A 15,512-nucleotide genomic window follows, 5' to 3' on the forward strand; every position below is an offset into this window, starting at 1 on the left:
TTTTGTCCCTTATTCAATTTCTCAACTTTGACCCTACCTGGCGGACGGTAGTACTTATATGGGTACAATCTACTGATGTAAGTCTAGATCCTTGTATAGGGGTTAAAGGGTGTTGGGGTTTTTCTGGAGTCTGCTAGTTGGAGTGGCTTGTGCCTCTGTCGAAGGTACTGTCCGAGCTAGCCTTTTTGAGCCTGTGGCCTAAAACAGACATTACAGAAACAATGCCCTGGAATTAGAAGGTGTATTTAGAAGAGCCACAAAACTGATAAGGGGTATGAAGAATCTTAAGAAGAATCTTAAGATTATGAAGAAAGAATAAAAGAATGAAATATATTTTTTCTTAAAAAGAGACATCAAAGGGGCGGCATTATTAATTTGTAAGAGCACATCCATGTCCCATACAGAATGTATGGCTAAAAGCTGTTTTATGTAAAAACCCTCTCAAATGACAAGGGGTCACTCCCTTCATCTGGTGAAATAAAGATTAATTCTACATTGGATACTGGCCTTTTTTAACATGCGAATTACTAATTTGTGGAATAGTCTCCCGAAAGACATAAGGAGGAACGATTGATGGTTTTAAAAGAGGTCTCAGATGCTTTTTCAGAGAACAATAATACAGTATAAATGCATTTGTAAATATATAAAGTTGTTTTCTGAAAGTTTGCTCCAGTAAATCAACAATTGTGACCAGCAGGGAAAATTAGCTCTTTTACGGCAGACTGTATCATGCATTATGGTTGTACATACACACGTGGTCAAAATTGCTGGTACCCCTTGTTTAATGGCAGAAAAACCCACAATGGTGACAGAAATAACTTGAATCTGACAAAAGTAATAATAAATCAAAAATCTATGAAAATGAACAAATTAAAGTCAGACATTGCTTTTAAACCATGCTTCCACAGAATAAAAAAAATAAAACTCATGAAATAGGTCTGGACAGAAATGATGGTACTCCTGAAAATAATGTGACAAAATGGACAGGTTAGATCGCGATGTGTCCATTAATTAGCATCTCAGGTGTCTACAATCTTGGAATCAGTGTGTGGGCCTTTAATAAGGGCTACTCACTGAGCTGTTTGGTGACATGGTGTGCATCACACGTCAACATGGACCAGAGGAAGCGAAGGAAAGAGTTGTCTCAGGAGATTAGAAACAAAAATTATAGACAAACATATCAAAGGTAAAAGTTATAAGACTATCTCCAAGCAGCTTGATGTTCCTGTGACTACAGTTGCACATATTATTCCGAAATTTATGCTCCATGGGACTGTAGCCAACCTCCCTGGATGTGGCCGCAGGAGGAAAATTGATGACAAATCAAAGAGAAGGATAATACGAATGGTAACAAAAGAGCCTAGAAAAACTTCTAAACAGATTAAAGGTGAACTTCAAGCTCAAGGAACATCAGTGTCAGATCGCACCATCCGTCGTTGTATGAGCCAAAGTGGACTTCATGGGAGACAAAAATGGAACTTTTTGGCAAGGCACATCAGCTCTATGTTCACTGATAGAAAAATGAAGCATATCAAGAAAAGAACACTGTCCCTACTGTGAAACATGGAGAAGACTCTGCTATGTTCTGGGGCTGCTATGATGCACCTGGCACAGGGTGTCTAGAATCTGTGCAAGGTACAAAGAAATTTCAAGACTCTCAAGGGATTCTAGAAAGAAAATGTGCTGCCCAGTGTCAGAAAGCTTGGTCTCAGTCGCAGGTCATGGGTCTTGCAACAGGATAATGACCCAAAGCACACAGCTAAAAACACCCAAGAATTGCTACAAGGAAAATATTGGACTATTCTGAAGTGGCCTTCTATGAGCCCTGACATACAGTAAATCCTATTGAGCATGTTTGGAAAGAGCTGAAACATGCCGTCTGGAAACGGCAACCTTCAAACATGAGACAACTGGAGAAGTTTGCTTTTGAAGAGTGGGCCAAAATACCTGTCGAGAGGTGCAGAATTCTCATTGACAGTTACAGGAATCGTTTGATTGCAGTGATTGCCTCAAAAGGTTGTGCAACAAAATATTAAGCTAAGGGTCCCATCATTTCTGTCCAGGCCAATTTCATGAGTTTTATTTTTTTTTTATTCTGTGGAAGCATGGTTAAAAAGCAATGTCTGATTTGCATTTGTCCATTTTCATAGATTTTTGATTTATTAATTTATTACTTTTGTCAGATTCAAGTTATTTCTGTCACCATGGTGGGCTTTTCTGTCTTTAAACGAGGGGTACCAACAATTTTGACCATGTGTGTATATTCGGTTCCATTATCTTCAGGCAGAATTTTTGGCATTTTCCCAAAGATGTTATTTACTTCAGCAAGATACATTTCAAGTTTCTCTGGCACTTCATCGAATGTGAAAAAATATCTCTTCTTTCCAGATATTTGAGTACTCATTGGACCACAAACATCTGTGTGTTAAGTCCAGAAGCTGTTTTGATTTTGTAGTGCTATTCTTAGGAAAATATTTTCTTGACATTTTCCCTCTAAAAGTCAGCTAGTACATTTCATTGATTACACAGATCGACTGTAATACCATCAGCAAGTTGTTTTTTCACTAACTTTTTTATTGCTTCTGGGTCTCTATGTGCAAAATTCCTGTGCCATACATGGATACAATCATTGTGCTGTTCATGTTTAGCAGTGGATACACTTTCCTTGCATTTTTAGCTGGTGCAACTCATCTTTGATTTTTACTTCTGAATTCATACATTGACCATTAGCCAAGATCACTTTCTCTGATTTACTTTGATCAAGGTTAGAGAAGAAGCTTCTGTCATTAGTCATGACTAGTTGCCCCAGAGTCTATACAACATGCATGCTTTGATGTACTTGCATCAACAGTAAGCACAGCATCAGTACTTGATAGTTAGATATGGTCGAGTTCAAGTACGAGTAGAATCTGTATGTCAGTAGTGCTACCATATTAGGTAAACTACAAGAAAAGGAGGATAAGGGACAAGGGAATAGCAAGATCTTGAAGTGATCACTGAGACAGAGTGGCCTTCCAGGAAAAGGGTTTATTGAATAGAATGATGTGTCACGGGAAAACTTTAGCTTGCAAAGCGCCGAAGGTAACGCACCTAAAAAGGACTGAGCTTGTGGAGCTAGTGTGGGTTCCGAGCGTTGGATCCAGGGTGCCAGTAGTGAAAGAAATATAAAACAGAAAAGCTGAGCAAGTAGAGAGATTTGCTGATCAAGGCTGTGGCGACAAGCTGGGCTGTGACGAAGTAGTGTGAAATAGTGTGCTTCTCTGACCCTTCAGTAGACTTCAATGGAAGGATACTGTATGAAAATGTTTAATACTGCAAAGGAAACGTCCATAAGACTTTGTACCCGCTATCCCTTGTACATAACCCTTCTGAAGTTACTGTTCAGAAAAGATTGTGATTTGGAACAGGAGTCTCCTTTATTGAACTGCGGAACCTATGATTCTGGTCCACCAACAAGCCTGCACAGGTATAAGGCCCTCACAGCACTAACACCATCAGTCAGCCAGGACCCCACTTTCATGCAGCGCGCTGTGGCATAAAAGGAGGAGACGAGTGCCTCACCGACGGTCTTGCCCCGTGCTGCGCTACATGTGTATAGTTAGCTACCAATGTCACATAGACTTATATAGCTTTCTTATAATTTAGTAATAGTCTGTAGAACTTGATAAGTATACTAATAAAAAAAGGTAATTGTATTTAAAGTGGTCCTCCACCCAAATTTTCTTTTCGAAAAATTGGACTGATATTGCAGCTTGAGATTGGGAATAAAATGCCTGAACAGCTAGCGTCTAAGTTGTTTTTATCATTCTTTATTGTCAGCACAGAAACAATACATAAAGTTGGACAGTCTAGTTACTAAAAGCCCCTATACATTGTTTGGCCACAGCTATCTCTCCCAATTCCCTGATGCACAGGAATGGTTGGCTAATGGTCCCGTTTCACTTAGCGACACACCAGCAATCACGACAACAATACGCCCTGGTAAGGATTGCTGGTGCGTTGCTAAATGGTCGCTAGTAAGCTGCCAAACAGGCCGATCTCTTCAGCGACGCAGCAACCATCCAGCGATCCTCGGCGGTCTTTGGTACCTTGTCAAACAGCAGCCTTTCAGACGATTCCCGCCTGTGTCCCTGAGTTCAGCGTCGCCAACGAGGTTGCTCGTTGGTGTCAAACACAGCGATGCGCGCTGGCCAGCAGGACGCCGACGATGAAAAAATGGCCCAGGTCATTCGAGCATGATCAGCGATATCTAGCGGGGAGGCCGGTCACCGCTGCGTGTCACATGTAGCGAGACCGCTGGCGAGGTCGCTGTTGCGTCACAAAATCGGTGATGCTTCAGCGATCTCGCTAGAGATCTCGCTATGTGAGAAAGGGGCTTAAATGTTCCTATGTTCGATATGACAGAGCTAATGCCAGGCTTTCCTGACAACAACTTATCTCTTATAAGAACAAAATAAATAATTCTTGAAATTCAAAGTGGAGGATACTCCTTTTTTCTTATATTATGTGTCGGGGAAGGAGTCAAGAGGCCCCATACACATTAGGCCTCTTTCACACTTCAGTTTTTTACAGTCAGTCACAATCCGCCAGGTTTTGAAAAAAACGGATCCGCAATTTTCTTTTGAGGATCCGTTTTTTTCCCCATTGACTTCCATTATTGGCGGATTGTGACGGATTGCCGTCCGTTGCATCCATTTTTTTTGCGGATCCGCCAAAAGTTGCTGTCTGTCACCATCCTCAAAGATTTCAAAACGGAGCTTGCAACATTTTTTTCTCTGGCGGATCCTCCCGACACTGATTTAACCCGAAATTCTTTCTGGGTGCCTGACAAAAAAAAAAAATTCTCTCTCTCTCTCTCTCCTGCGATTCCTTTAAAATTCTTCATTTGTCGGATCCGTCAAAAAAACGGACGGGTGGCATCCGTTGTCATCAGTACTAAAACGGATCCGCCATCCGTCCTTTTGGCGGATTTTGACTGATGCAAAAAACTGAAGTGTGAAAGAGGCCTTAGACTGTTGGGCGATCCCACTGATATTTGCGAGTTCGGTCAGTTTTAGTCTAATGTGCATGGGGCCTTTTAGGATGAATTGCATAACAAATAAGTTAGTCAGATAGAAAGTTCTTTGCAACCAGTCTGTCTGCAATAATTCAAATTTTAGCTTTAAATATAATTATTATTTAACGGTGGGAACATAATTGGCAAGAAGGCTTGGAAGGGCTTAAATATTTTTACCTCTTGCTTCCAAATTAAACAATTATTAAAGAGTAAGGCCTCTTTAAAATGAGTTCTGTGTATTGCAATATCTAAAAATACAATACTAGAATAATCTGTAATATCTGCTGCGTATTGTTAATAGTGAAAGATGAATGTGAAAGAAGTATTTATGAAAAATTTAGTGAATGACTTTGATCTCCTCATTGCAGGGTCTTTATCGTGTTCCTGATTGGAGTCAGCATCGCCTGGGTTCCTATTCTACAGAGTGCTCAAAGTGGGCAATTGTTTGACTATATGCAGTCCATCACAAGTTACTTAGGACCACCCATTGCCTCGGTCTTCTTTCTGGCTATATTTGTGAAAAGAGTTAATGAACCGGTCAGTAAAAGTTATCCATCAGTTTTCTGACTACCCTAGTCCAGTTACTGTCTTAAAATGCACCTGAATTATCCTAGAGGCTCACGCTGTTTGATTTATTGCTTGCATTTCTACTGTCTGGTCTAAGTTTACACCACCAATTAACTGGTTTACATTGTGCCAGAAATTTGCAACAAAGTTTGGGCGCATTTCTGCTCCATTTCCAGTAAGCCATGGCCCTTTTCAGTGAAGCCATTCCAACCTTGTTGTTCAATGCGCAGAAAGTGTGTAAAACACATATAATAATCAATATTGTACACGTTATGACAGGTAATTTTTAATTTTGGCATATTTAGCTTCATAAATCTTCCATAATGAGTACGATTTACTAACCTAATGCACCAGATTTCATAGCACAATTTGCTCTAAGGACATTTATGTCTTATGCAACATTTATTAAGTTTTTCTATCACTTGATGGGCTGCACTCAATAAAAAATTAGGCCTTAGAGAGGAGAGATGCATATGTTAAAATGCTGCAACATATGCCAATGATTGGCACATAGTAAGATAAATAATAGAAGGTGCAAGATAAGACAAAAGTATCTAAAGTGATAAATTTGGGGCATTTTCAGACTTAGTTGATTTAACATTTTCTGTTGTACAGTATTAGTACATCTGGCCTATTGTGTTTTAAGCACCAATTTAATAGGTAAGCTTGCGTACATTACTCTGTCGCCTCATTGGGGGACACAGAACCATGGGTGTTATGCTGCTGTCCACTAGGAGGCGACACTATGCATAATCTGAAAAAGATTAACTATGGCTCCTCCTCTGCAGTATACACCCCTGGACGGCGTCAGCCATCTCCAGTTTTTGCTTAGTGTCGCAAGGAGGCACACCTTTTTCTTCCGTTTTTTTCCTTTTTTCGTCAGGAAATACAGATGAAGAAAAGTGGGTCTCCAGGGAGACTCCCGGCATGGCTCCTTCCTTGGCCCCCTTTTTAGGGATGCCCAGTTGAAGTGGAGACGGCTCCTTCCCCAGTCCCTCGGGTACTGGTGCGAAGTTGAGACCCCCCTCCTTCCCCAACCCCTTTGGGGTCTGGGTTGAGGTTGAGGCGAGGATGAAGACCCCCTGACGGTGACAGACGCCCCTTCCCTAATCCCCCGCAGGGGGCATTAGGTGGAGACGCCGCAGGTAGGGTCGGAGAATAGGCACTGCAGCATCCAGAGACCCCAGACCAGCTGTGGGATCCTGTGAAGGCCGGGGGAAGGTGCAGGCAGACGTGGCACAGCAGAGACAGGGCTTTCTGCGCCCCTGTCTCTGCAGCAGCAGTGGCTCCAGGGCGCTCCAGGGACCCCCCACACAGGAACCGCTCCCCCTGCTGCCCCCACCGCTAGCTAGTCGCCCATTCCGGGGGGGTCTGGTACAAATCCGACCCCCTCCCGGACTACCGCGCCGCTCTGGAGCCCTCCTGGGCATCAGGCCTCTACTTGAGACCGCGGCTTCGGCCTAGCTGAAGCCGCCGCCTTTTCCCCGCCCCCCGGCCCGACCCCCGGATGACTAAAATGACACTCTAGAGTGTCATAGAGGGGGCGGATCGAGGTAGAAATGGCGCGTTTCTACATAACCCAGCGCGCCCTTTTCAACTCTCCGCCCCCTCCTTCCTCTCCTCAGCGTCCCGGTGGCGATTTTTTTGGCTGCAGACACCCTGATAACGGACGCCTTCAGCAGAGGAGAACCACAGCAGTCTTCGGGGGGCACAGAACGGGGATCTGTCAGCGCTGGACCTAGAGGCACACTGGTGGGGTAAGATCACAGCTGGGTTCTCTTTACTCAGCTGTGAATCCATACTTCCTATAAGGCTCTCTGTGGGTTCCCTCTGCGTAGCCACCCCTGTAGGATCCCTGATAGCCAGTCCTCTGTGCACTATGCCGGGCTGAAGAAAGAGAACCAGGCAGGAATGTTTCTGTGCATTCTGCACAGCCTGCAAAGCCACGCTCCCCAGTGGCAGCACGTATCCGCACTGCCGGGATTGCATCCAGAACTCTGGGTCAGAACCCCAGGGAGCACCTACCAACGCTCCAGTGTCAGATACCATGCCGGAATGGGCTACTCAGATGTCACAGTCTATGACACAGTCCATAGATAACTTAACCGCCACATTGCTGCAAGCTCTGCAGGGTCGGGTCCCGGCTATGAACGTTACCCAGCAAACGGACAGCTTGTCTCAGGGACATGCTGCTTCCGACTCTCACAGACGTAAGCGGACCCACAGGTCATGATCACCTGAGTCGTCCTATAGCACAAGGTCATCCCATCCCAGGGAGAGACACTGTCATTCCAGGTCTCCTAGGCAGCCCCCTGTCAGAGACAGACAATGCAGTTCACCACAGAGATCCCCCACCACAGAAGACCCCCGCCCCAGGTCGCCCACCAGGGATCACCTTAGCGATACACAGGATTCGGAAGGCATCTGTGACTCCGATTCAGACAACGAAACGGAGAGGTCCGTGGTACCTCCCCCCTAGAAATACAGCGCTAGTTGAGGACATAGTCTCTGCCATTCATCGGGTGCTGGAAATTTCAGAGCCAGTCTCGGAAGCCCCAGAACATAAGATTTGTTTCGAAAGTGTTCAGAAACCACCTAAGGTCTTCCTTAATCACCATGAGTTTCAGAAGATACTTACTAAACAGTTTTCGCAGCCTGAGAAAAAATTTGCCAATCGCAAATATTTGGAAGCGAAGTACCCCTTCTCACAGAAAGACACCAAACAGTGGACAGATACGCCCGAGGTGGACCCCCCGGTATCTAGACTAGCAGCGCAGACCTTACTCTCTCTGCCAGACAGCTCAACCCTCAGGGACGCAGCAGACCGGCAAGTAGAACACATGGCTCGTTCCATTTTCGAAGCAGCAGGGGCCTCCCTGGCCCCTGCGTTTGCTTCAGTTTGGGCGGCCAAAGCCATCCTGGCTTGGGCCAACAAACTACAGGAGGGTCTTCAAGTTCCAAATGCCGGGCTCTCGGACCAAGCGGTCCAGATAGCAGTGGTAGCAGACTACATGCTTCACGCAGCCCTAGACTCAGCAAGAGGTCTGGCAGGGATAGCGGCAAACGCATTACGATTCGGCGTATCCTCTGGCTGCGAGAATGGAAAGCGGATGCGGCCTCAAAGAAGTCCCTGACGCATCTTCCGTACCTTACTGGAAGGCTTTTCGGCGAAAAGTTGGACACAATGATAGCCAATGCCACTGGGGGTAAGAGTACCTCTCTCCCTCAACTAAAACCGAAGCGCACGTTTAAACGAAGAAACCAGACACGATTCCGATCCTTTCGGAATTCCTCGGGCTGGTCCGTCTCGCGCCCAGCGCAAAACCGGAACTGCTCTCTACGCAGGGACAACCCACGGACGGCGCAGAAACCGGACAGGACTTGGCAGTCGAAAGCAGGCCAAGCGAAACCCAAGGGAGGAAAACCATAGAACTTCGCTTCATCATGACTCACGAACTCCGGAAGACACCCCACCAGTATCCGGGCGACTTTTGCTCTTTCAGCAAGTCTGGCTGCCTATTACAGAAGACAGGTGGGTCAGGGAAATAGTATCTTCCGGATACAAGATAGAGTTCACTTCCACTCCACCGAATCGGTTCTTCCTCTCTACCCCTCCAACACCATCAGACAAGGCTCGTGCCTTCCACCAAGCGGTCTCCTCTCTCTTTCAAGCAGAAGTCGTGGTGCCGGTTCCCGCGAACGAAAGATTCCGAGGGTTCTACTCCAATCTGTTCGTAGTTCCCAAGAAAGGAGGCAGCGTTTGGCCTATACTAGACATAAAACAGCTCAACAAATATGTACGGGTCCGTCATTTCCGCATGGAGTCCCTCCGGTCCATCATTGCGTCCATGGAGCAGGGAGAATACCTTGCTTCCATAGACATACAAGATGCATATCTGCACATACCAATTGCTCCCGCCCATCAAAGGTTTCTCAGGTTCGCGGTAAACCAAAACCACTACCAGTTTGTCGCCCTTCCGTTCGGACTCGCCACGGCTCCAAGAACGTTTACCAAAGTCATGGCAGCCACCATGGACGTTCTGCACTCAAGAGGCATTCTAGTCGTCCCGTACCTGGACGACCTCCTCATCAAGTCTTCCACCTTCAAGGACTGCGAGGTCAGTGTCTCAATCACAATAGACACACTGAGTCGTCTGGGATGGTTAGTCAACCTACAAAAATCGTCGACTACCCCGTGTCAGATTCTACCCTTCCTGGGAATGCTATTCGACACCTCCAGGGGCCTGGTGCTCCTTCCCAAGGACAAGACACTAGCCATCCGTCTGGGAGTTTGTACACTCCTCCACAGTCCTCCCCGATCTCTCCGGTTTGCCATGAGAGTCCTCGGCAGGATGGCAGCAGTAATAGAGGCAGTGCCATTTGCCCAGTTTCACCTCAGGCCTCTTCAACTAGCCATACTCAGATCTTGGGACAGGAATCCCTTCTCCCTCGACAGGGACTTCCGGTTGATGTCGTCAACCAGGAGGTCCCTGCATTGGTGGCTCAAGCCAACCTCGCTTGCACGGGGAAAACTATCTCTCAGGTCAATGGAACATCCTGACTACAGATGCAAGCCTGACAGGTTGGGGGCGGTGCACCTACATCACAGGGCACAAGGCAAGTGGTCACCAAGGGAAGCGACCTTGCCCATCAATGTCCTGGAAATCCGGGCCATCTTCCTGGCACTGAGAGCCTTTCATCACCTGCTTGCAGCCTCAAACATACGGATACAGTCGGACAATGCCACGGCTGTGGCATACGTGAATCACCAAGGCGGGACCCGCAGCGCCCAGGCGATGAGAGAAGTGGCACATATCCTCCACTGGGCGGAAGACACGAGGTCGGTACTCTCTGCAGTTCACATTCCGGGTGTAGAAAACTGGGAAGCCGACTTCCTCAGCAGGCAAGGAATGGACTCGGGGGAGTGGTCTCTCCATCCCGAGATTTTTTACCAGATCTGTCAACGCTGGGGAACCCCGGATGTGGACCTAATGGCATCCCATCTCAATACCAAGGTCCCCAATTTCATGGCCAGGACACACGACCCGCGGTCGCTCGGAGCGGATGCCCTGGTCCAGGACTGGTCCCAGTTCCTACTCCTGTACATTTTTCCACCCCTCCCCCTGATCCCCAGGGTCGTGAGGAAGATCAAACAAGAGGGAGTTCCAACCATCCTCATCGCGCCAGATTGGCCCAGACATACATGGTACGCAGACATCGTTCAACTTACGGCAGATACCCCCTGGCGTCTACCCGACCGTCACGACCTTCTGTCTCAAGGTCCATTCTACCATCAGAATTCAGGGGCTCTCAGTTTGACGGCATGGCCCTTGAAAACTGGATTCTAACCCAGGCAGTGTTTTCACCGGAAGTCATTGCGACCATGATCAGGGCACGGAAGCCAGCCTCCGCCAAGATTTATTATCGTACCTGGAGAGCTTTCTTTTCCTGGTGTGAATCTCATGGACAAGTCCCACTCCCTTATTCTCTCCTGAAGGTCCTAGGTTTTCTTCAATCGGGCCTAGACGCCAAGCTATCCCTAGGCTCGCTTAAGAGTCAGGTGTCAGCGCTTTCAGTCCTTTTTCAAAGGCGCATTGCTACCAACCCACAAGTAAGGACTTTCCTCCAGGGAGTTTCCCGATTGGTTCCTCCCTACAAACGTCCGCTGGACACGTGGGACCTCAATCTAGTCCTGACAGCATTGCAGGCACCACCCTTCGAACCCCCTTAAAGAAGTTCCACTCTGCATTCTGTCACAGAAAGTGTTTTTTCTAGTGGCAATCACCTCGTTACGCAGAGTGTCGGAATTGTCAGCACTTTCCTGCAGACGGCCTTTCCTAGCCTTTCACCAGGACAAGGTGGTTCTCCGTACAGTACCATCCTTCCTTCCGAAGGTTGTGTCCAACTTCCACCTCAATGAGGAAATTTCACTGCCATCCCTTTGCCCGGTTCCGGTTCATAGAGTGGAGAAGGCTCTGCATACGCTTGACCTCGTCAGAGCATTGCGGATTTACGTGTCCAGGACTGCTCCCTTCCGGAAGTCTGATTCTCTCTTCGTTCTTACGGAAGGCGGTCACAAGGGACTGCCGGCTTCCAAGGCTACCCTTGCCAGGTGGATCAAGTCCACCATACATGAGGCCTACCGACTTAACAGTTCCCCTCTTCCGGCCGGTATCACAGCACACTCTACACGGGCAGTAGGGGCCTCCTGGGCCATTCGGCACCAAGCTTCGGCACAACAAGTGTGTAAGGCGGCCACTTGGACTAGTCTGCACACGTTTACGAAACACTACAGTGTTCATACCCAGTCCTCAGCGGATGCAAGCCTGGGAAGACGGGTTTTGCAGGCGGCAGTGCCCCAAGTTTAGGGACCTGCTAGCACAATATTCGTCCATTGCTTCCCACCCAGGGACTGCTTTGGAACGTCCCATGGTTCTGTGTCCCCCAATGAGGCGACAGAGTAAAGGAGATTTTTGTGTACTCACCGTAAAATCTCTTTCTCTTAGCCTCTAATTGGGGGACACAGCTCCCACCCTGTTGCCCTTACAGGCCGTTGTTACGGTTAAGTTCTCATATTGTTCTTTGAGCTCGTACATAGTAGCCCTATTAGAGGCATGGTTATGTTGTTATTGTTCCGTTCCTCCTAATGCTTTTGCACAAAACTGGAGATGACTGACGCCGTCCAGGGGTGTATACTGCAGAGGAGGAGCCATAGTTAATCTTTTTCAGATTATGCATAGTGTCGCCTCCTAGTGGACAGCAGCATAACACCCATGGTTCTGTGTCCCCCAATTAGAGGCTAAGAGAAAGAGATTTTACGGTGAGTACACAAAAATCTCCTTTTTTGGATCCTTATGGTAGTATCGAGCCATTTAAAAGTTAAAGACATTAAATAACTATCTTGATCATCCTATAATAATAGCTTTCAAACGAAGCAGAGTAGAATTAAAAGTTCTGAGGCTTATACATTACAGCAAGTGATTAAAGGAAATCTGTCTTTAGGTTTTGTTATGTAATCTGACAGCAGCACGAAGAAGGGACATAGACCCTGATTCTGGCGATTTTATCACATAGTTTAGTGGGTGCAGCAGTTATAATAGAGTCACAGTTTTCTCCGCTGCAGATCAAGCTCAGTTGTTGAGCTTTCTGAGTACATGGTATATTACATTACAGAGAGCTGATAATAAGTGCTGGGAGAATGGCTGGACTAGGTGATAGGAGCACAGTTGTCCTGTAGTAATAATCTGCTGCTGATAAAACACTGATTGTATTGAAACAGCAAAATACAGCTCAGTAACAGACACATCACTGCAATTAGGGTCTCTTCCACCACATCAGCATCAGATTCCCTTTAACTAAAGTTAGATTTCAGGGGGGAGTGGTGGGTCAAAAACTTTCACCGCTACAAAAAATACAGGCTGAATTTTTAAGAAAACAACACATCATGACAATCATGAATCCAGGATTGCCAGTTTTTGCAACAGGAAAAACCACAGCTAGCCTTAGGCTATGTTCACACATTGCATTTTTGTTTCTACAGCCAAAACCTGCTCTCTAGTCCGTAAAGAAGCTGCTTACAAAAAGCAGTTTTTGCTGCATTTTCTGCTGAATATTTGCTGCATTTATGTCATCGTACATTAGTCTGTTGTGCATGCTGAAAAAGTTGAGTGCATAAAAAGAAAAAAAACAGGATTCAACTTCCTCGGGTTTTTGCACCAAACAATGCAGCAAAACCTGTGTTTTTGCTGCGGTTTTGCACTTACCCATTGCTTTCTATGGGTGAAAAAATGCTGCAAAAACGCAATGTGTGAACACAGCCTTACATTCCCCATTCCTTTATATTGAGGTCATGCAGAGGAAAGGCCATTTGTGTATTTCACTGGCTTCTGAAGTGTACCAGTTCTGCTCTGGTCTTTGATTAATGGGGCATATAGACAGGTATTGCCTTCATGAGAAGAGCCATAGCTAGACTTTGTTTCATCTGGAGCGAACATTTAGTTTATTGCTCCAGACCTGTATCTTGGACTAAGGCAGTATTTTGTATTTTCCTTGGCACCTGGGCACATGCACCAGTCACTCACTCCCACCTACACAACTGGCACAAGACATCCCGTTTCACCTGTATGGACCTAGCAGCAATAAGACGCATGTTCAGCGGTCATGATCATGTGTAGAAAAATACGGTACTAACCCATTTTCTACATGATTACAGTGTGTGACACATGTCAAATAACACAAGTATTACTTCTGAATAACTTATTTTCTATTTTTATTCAGGGAGCTTTCTGGGGATTAATAATTGGACTATTTATTGGTTTGTCTCGGATGATCACAGAATTTGCTTATGGCACTGGAAGTTGTGTAAAGCCCAGCAATTGCCCAGATATCATTTGCAAGGTGCACTATCTATATTTTGCATTGATCCTGTTTGCATCAACCAGCATCATCGTATTAGCGGTGTCCTTCATGACTAAGCCTATCGCTGACAAACATGTGAGTAAAACGTATTTAATATATTGGTCATTCATATTCATTAATAGTATACCATTCAATGACATCAATAAAGTAAAAAACAATTTTTAACTCTTCACAGTTAAAGCCTATGTAAAAATATCTAAATTATTTGTTTTTAGCAAATGATTGCATTGCTCATAAATAGCAAAATTAATTAATCTTTCCAATTCCTGTGTTGTGATATTCCCGTCTTTCCCCTGGAAAGTTAGTGCTACCATTCCTCCCTTATTCATTGCTCTCTAGTACTAAATAAGGTTCCCGTCTGAATGGATTCAAAATCATAAAATGGAAACAAACGAACAAATAAATGAAGTATTTTACTCTATATAAATTTGCTGAATATCTTTGTAAAGTGTAGAAAATATGGTGTACAATAGAGAAGTTACAAAGGATGGCCAAATCCACATGAACCTCTTCTCCTACCATCCGTCATCTGTTTTGATTTGTAGGCCTGATGCTACTTCATTGTTGAAGCGTGACGCACGCATGATATCAAGCTGGGCCCACTAATCAGAAGAGGGGCAAAGGATGCCATTATGTAGAGGAGGCGACATGTCATGGATTACTGACATGACTGCTATGTATCGATTCGCTCATTTTTGTTACTATAGCAGATGCAGCCCTTTTATACTCAAGAAATCACATAAAATACCAAACTATTGAGTGTGTTTTCTAGTAGCGTGAAGTGCAATAAAAAATGATACTGTGGTGCCATATTTAAAAAAATAACCAATGTAAATACTTTCATCGCCAAAAAAGACAAAAGTATTCTAGGAGTGAGATCTTTATTGGTTAATTAATTTATAAACCTGCCTGAAGAAGGAGCCTCTGTGTTCTGAAAGCTTGCAAATATATATTTTTCTGGTTAGCCAATAAAGGTATCACTCAGGAAAAGGTAATACTTTTGTCATTTTTGGACATAAAAGTATTGCATGTAGTTGTGTGGAAAAATGTGTAGTTATAGTTTGATTTTATAATGATTCAGACAAATAAAAAAAATGTTTATTATAACCTGATTGAATAGGATCTGTCAGCTCTCCTGACTTGTCTATATTAATTAAAGGGAATCTATCCATAGGATCAGCCTTCCTAAGTTATCTGTATGGGAATCTAGGTGATAGGAAGCTGAATAAAATGATACCTTGATATCTGCCTTACGGTGTTTTATTTGTTCTGTGGTGCGGGGGGCTCCGCTGGCATTTTGTGAAAGCCCGGATGCCCCGCATATCCATTGCTGCGATGCGCTGGCCTCCGGGAAAATGGCTGCCGGGGGGCAGCACATGCTCAGATTGAGATCTTGACCTCTGAACTTTAACAAGATGCTGGCGAAGCCCCCAGCACCACAGAGCACCACTGCCGAACCTGCTGCACCAGC

At 45.4% G+C, this 15,512-nt stretch overlaps 1 protein-coding gene across 1 annotated transcript in view; it reads left to right on the forward strand.

Annotated features, from left to right (window-relative positions):
• The window catches only part of LOC141096273 (sodium/glucose cotransporter 1-like), a 176,008-nt gene that overhangs the window by 144,774 nt on the left and 15,722 nt on the right, over positions 1-15,512 (forward strand). The window contains exons 12-13 of the mRNA XM_073582818.1: positions 5,425-5,593; positions 13,901-14,116. Coding sequence (XP_073438919.1) covers positions 5,425-5,593; positions 13,901-14,116 — 385 coding nt within the window. The remainder of the gene's footprint in view (positions 1-5,424; positions 5,594-13,900; positions 14,117-15,512) is intronic.

This window comes from Dendrobates tinctorius, unplaced genomic scaffold (genome assembly GCF_039654945.1).
Source record: "Dendrobates tinctorius isolate UK_male_01 unplaced genomic scaffold, ASM3965494v1 ptg000073l, whole genome shotgun sequence".
Classification (NCBI taxonomy): Eukaryota; Metazoa; Chordata; class Amphibia; order Anura; family Dendrobatidae; genus Dendrobates; species Dendrobates tinctorius.